Source organism: Fonticula alba (genome assembly GCF_000388065.1).
Source record: "Fonticula alba strain ATCC 38817 unplaced genomic scaffold supercont2.1, whole genome shotgun sequence".
NCBI classification, from domain to species: domain Eukaryota; order Rotosphaerida; family Fonticulaceae; genus Fonticula; species Fonticula alba.
Genome location: NW_009242971.1, coordinates 3,745,661 through 3,747,979, shown reverse-complemented (window position 1 = coordinate 3,747,979; position 2,319 = coordinate 3,745,661). Strand labels below are relative to the sequence as shown.

At 66.0% G+C, this 2,319-nt stretch overlaps 1 protein-coding gene across 1 annotated transcript in view; it reads right to left on the bottom strand.

Annotated features, from left to right (window-relative positions):
* Positions 1-2,263, bottom strand: part of H696_00805 (hypothetical protein) — a gene marked incomplete at its 5' end in the record, with an annotated part of 6,203 nt that extends 3,940 nt beyond the window's left edge. Inside the window, 2 exons of the mRNA XM_009494689.1 lie at positions 122-227; positions 578-2,263. Coding sequence (XP_009492964.1) covers positions 122-227; positions 578-2,263 — 1,792 coding nt within the window. The remainder of the gene's footprint in view (positions 1-121; positions 228-577) is intronic.
* Positions 2,264-2,319: the final 56 nt, after the last annotated feature.

Genomic DNA, 2,319 nt, shown 5'->3' with positions numbered 1-2,319 from the left:
GGGGCGGGGGAACAAGGGGAAGGATGGGTGAGCCTCTCCGGGCAGCAGGAGGGACCATCGGCTGCGAGGGGCGGAGGGACTGAAGGGAAGCGGAGGGGAATGACGAAGGAGATGTACGCACTCAATGACGCGATCTTTGAGTAGGGATTCAGCAGAGGCATCCATAGGAAGTCGTGAAGAGCCAGGCAGGTTTTGCGCAGGCTGTGGAAGACCGAGGGCGCGCGTTCCTGGCAGATGGATCAGAAGTGACAGGCGTCAGTGTCGATGTGAGCCAAGCCGGGGGACCAAACACATGAAGCCCATGGCGTAAGTGCGGGGTAGAGGGGGGAGGGATAGAGGAGGGGAGGGATAGAGGAGGGGAGGGATAGAGGAGGGGAGGAATGGAGGAGGCGAGGAATGGAGGAGGGGAGGGATGGAGGGAAAAAGGAAAAAGAGAAAAAAGGGATAAGGGAAAAAGAGAAAAAAGGGATAAGGGAAAAGGAGAATGAGAAGAAAAGACAAAGAGAAACAGAGAGAGAGAGAGAGAGAGAGAGAGAGAGAGAGAGAGAGAGACGGAGAGCAGGGTCGAAATACGCACCAAACACGCGGCCATGGTGGGGGATAGCCCAAGACGAATGAAATGCGGCCGGCCCAGAGGGCACGACGAGGAGGGCGGGAAGAAGACACTCCATGTGGGGCCGCCACCCAGACCCAGCGCCGGGGCCCAAGCAATCCCAAGTGACTCGGCCAGTTTCCGGTGCCCATCGGTGGCTGGGTTGTGGAAGAGCAACTCGATGGCCGGGACCAGGTCGCGCTGATGCCGGAAGTATCGCGTCGCCACGGCATGGTGCACGGCCGAGGCCACTTGCGGCGCGGACACCCGGACGGTCGACGGGGTGGCGGCGGCGGCGGTGGCCGCCATCGGCAGCATCATCAACTCATCGAGACTTAGCTGCACATGGCAAAAGAGCCGCGAAAAGCGCGACGTCAGCGGGTCCTCCTCCGAGAGGGCACCACCAGCGAGGAGCTCGGCCGCCGGCGGCCCAAGATCCTCGCCGGACGGGAGGTCCCCCGTGGCGGGGCTGGCACCGCCCCTGGCCGGGGGGGTGGACGAGGAGTCGCCCATTCGCGAGGACGATGACGACGAGGACAACAACAACGACGATGACGATGACAGTGGCGAGGATGGCGAGGGTGACGGCGGCGGGGGCGGCGTCGGCGTCGGCGTCGGCGTCGGTGTCAACGCCGATCCCATGGACCCGACGGCCCCGAGCTCGGCCTGGATCTTGTCCGTCCAGCCGTGGAAGAATTGCACCAAGTCGGCGATGGCCGGCGGCAGGGGCGGCGACTCCATGCCAGACGGGGAGGACGCCTCGCCAGGGGTGGCGGACCGCCCGGCAGGCAGGCGCTTCTGATGGCGCTCGGCCTGCTTGCCCTCCTTCCCCTGCTGGCGGTGGGCCAGGAAGGACTCCTGCAGGAGGATGCTCAAGCGCGGCTGCCGTGTCAGCCAAATGGTCAGCAACAGGGACACCGCCCGCGAAACATAGAGCAGCCCGGACAAGTGGCACCGGAGGAAGCCCGAGGGAACCGTCGGGTCAACCGGCCGCTGGGTGCCGCTGGCCACCATCAGCGACCCATAGAAGCTGCTGTACTCCAAGCAGGCCAGGGCCGAAAGCAGCTGGTCCACCAGGTGCGTGACCAGGCCATTTGGCAGGTGCTGGAGAGCCTCCACGCCGGGGCTGTGCTGCTCGCGCTCGGGCGACGGGCTCATCAGCGCAATGGACAGCTGGTCGAATACCTGGCCGAAGAGAGGCACCAGGGGCGAGTCACTGGCGCTCGGGGCCGGAGGCTTGGCCGTCGGGGTGGCTGTCGGCGGGGCATCCAGCACGATGTTCGTCTCCACCCCGAGCAGGGCCTCCAGCAGCCGGAACACCACAAGCCCCAGGGCATCGACCAGGTGGGCCGGCCAGCGCCCGGTGTCCCACCCGGGCCCGAGATACAGGCGCATATGAGCCGCCTCCTGCGGAGTCAGGGCCTGGCCGACCGAGCGCGACCCCGGGCTGGCCAGTGGCATGGCCGGGAACCGGAACAGACAGCCCGGCTTCTGGGCATCCGGCCCGGTCGTCGTGTTGTCGAAACAGGCTCGCACCTGCTGGAGGCCCAGAAGCACGGCCCCGGTCAGGTATTCCGCCACGGTGTTCAGGCTTGGGAAGAAGTTTGTCCCGAGCGTCGGGCGCCCGCCGGAACCGGAGGACCGGCCTGAGGCTGATCCGGAGGCTGTCATCCGCTCGGCCACCTGCAGACCGAGCACAACGTGGTGACATGCCAGTCGCAGGGGCT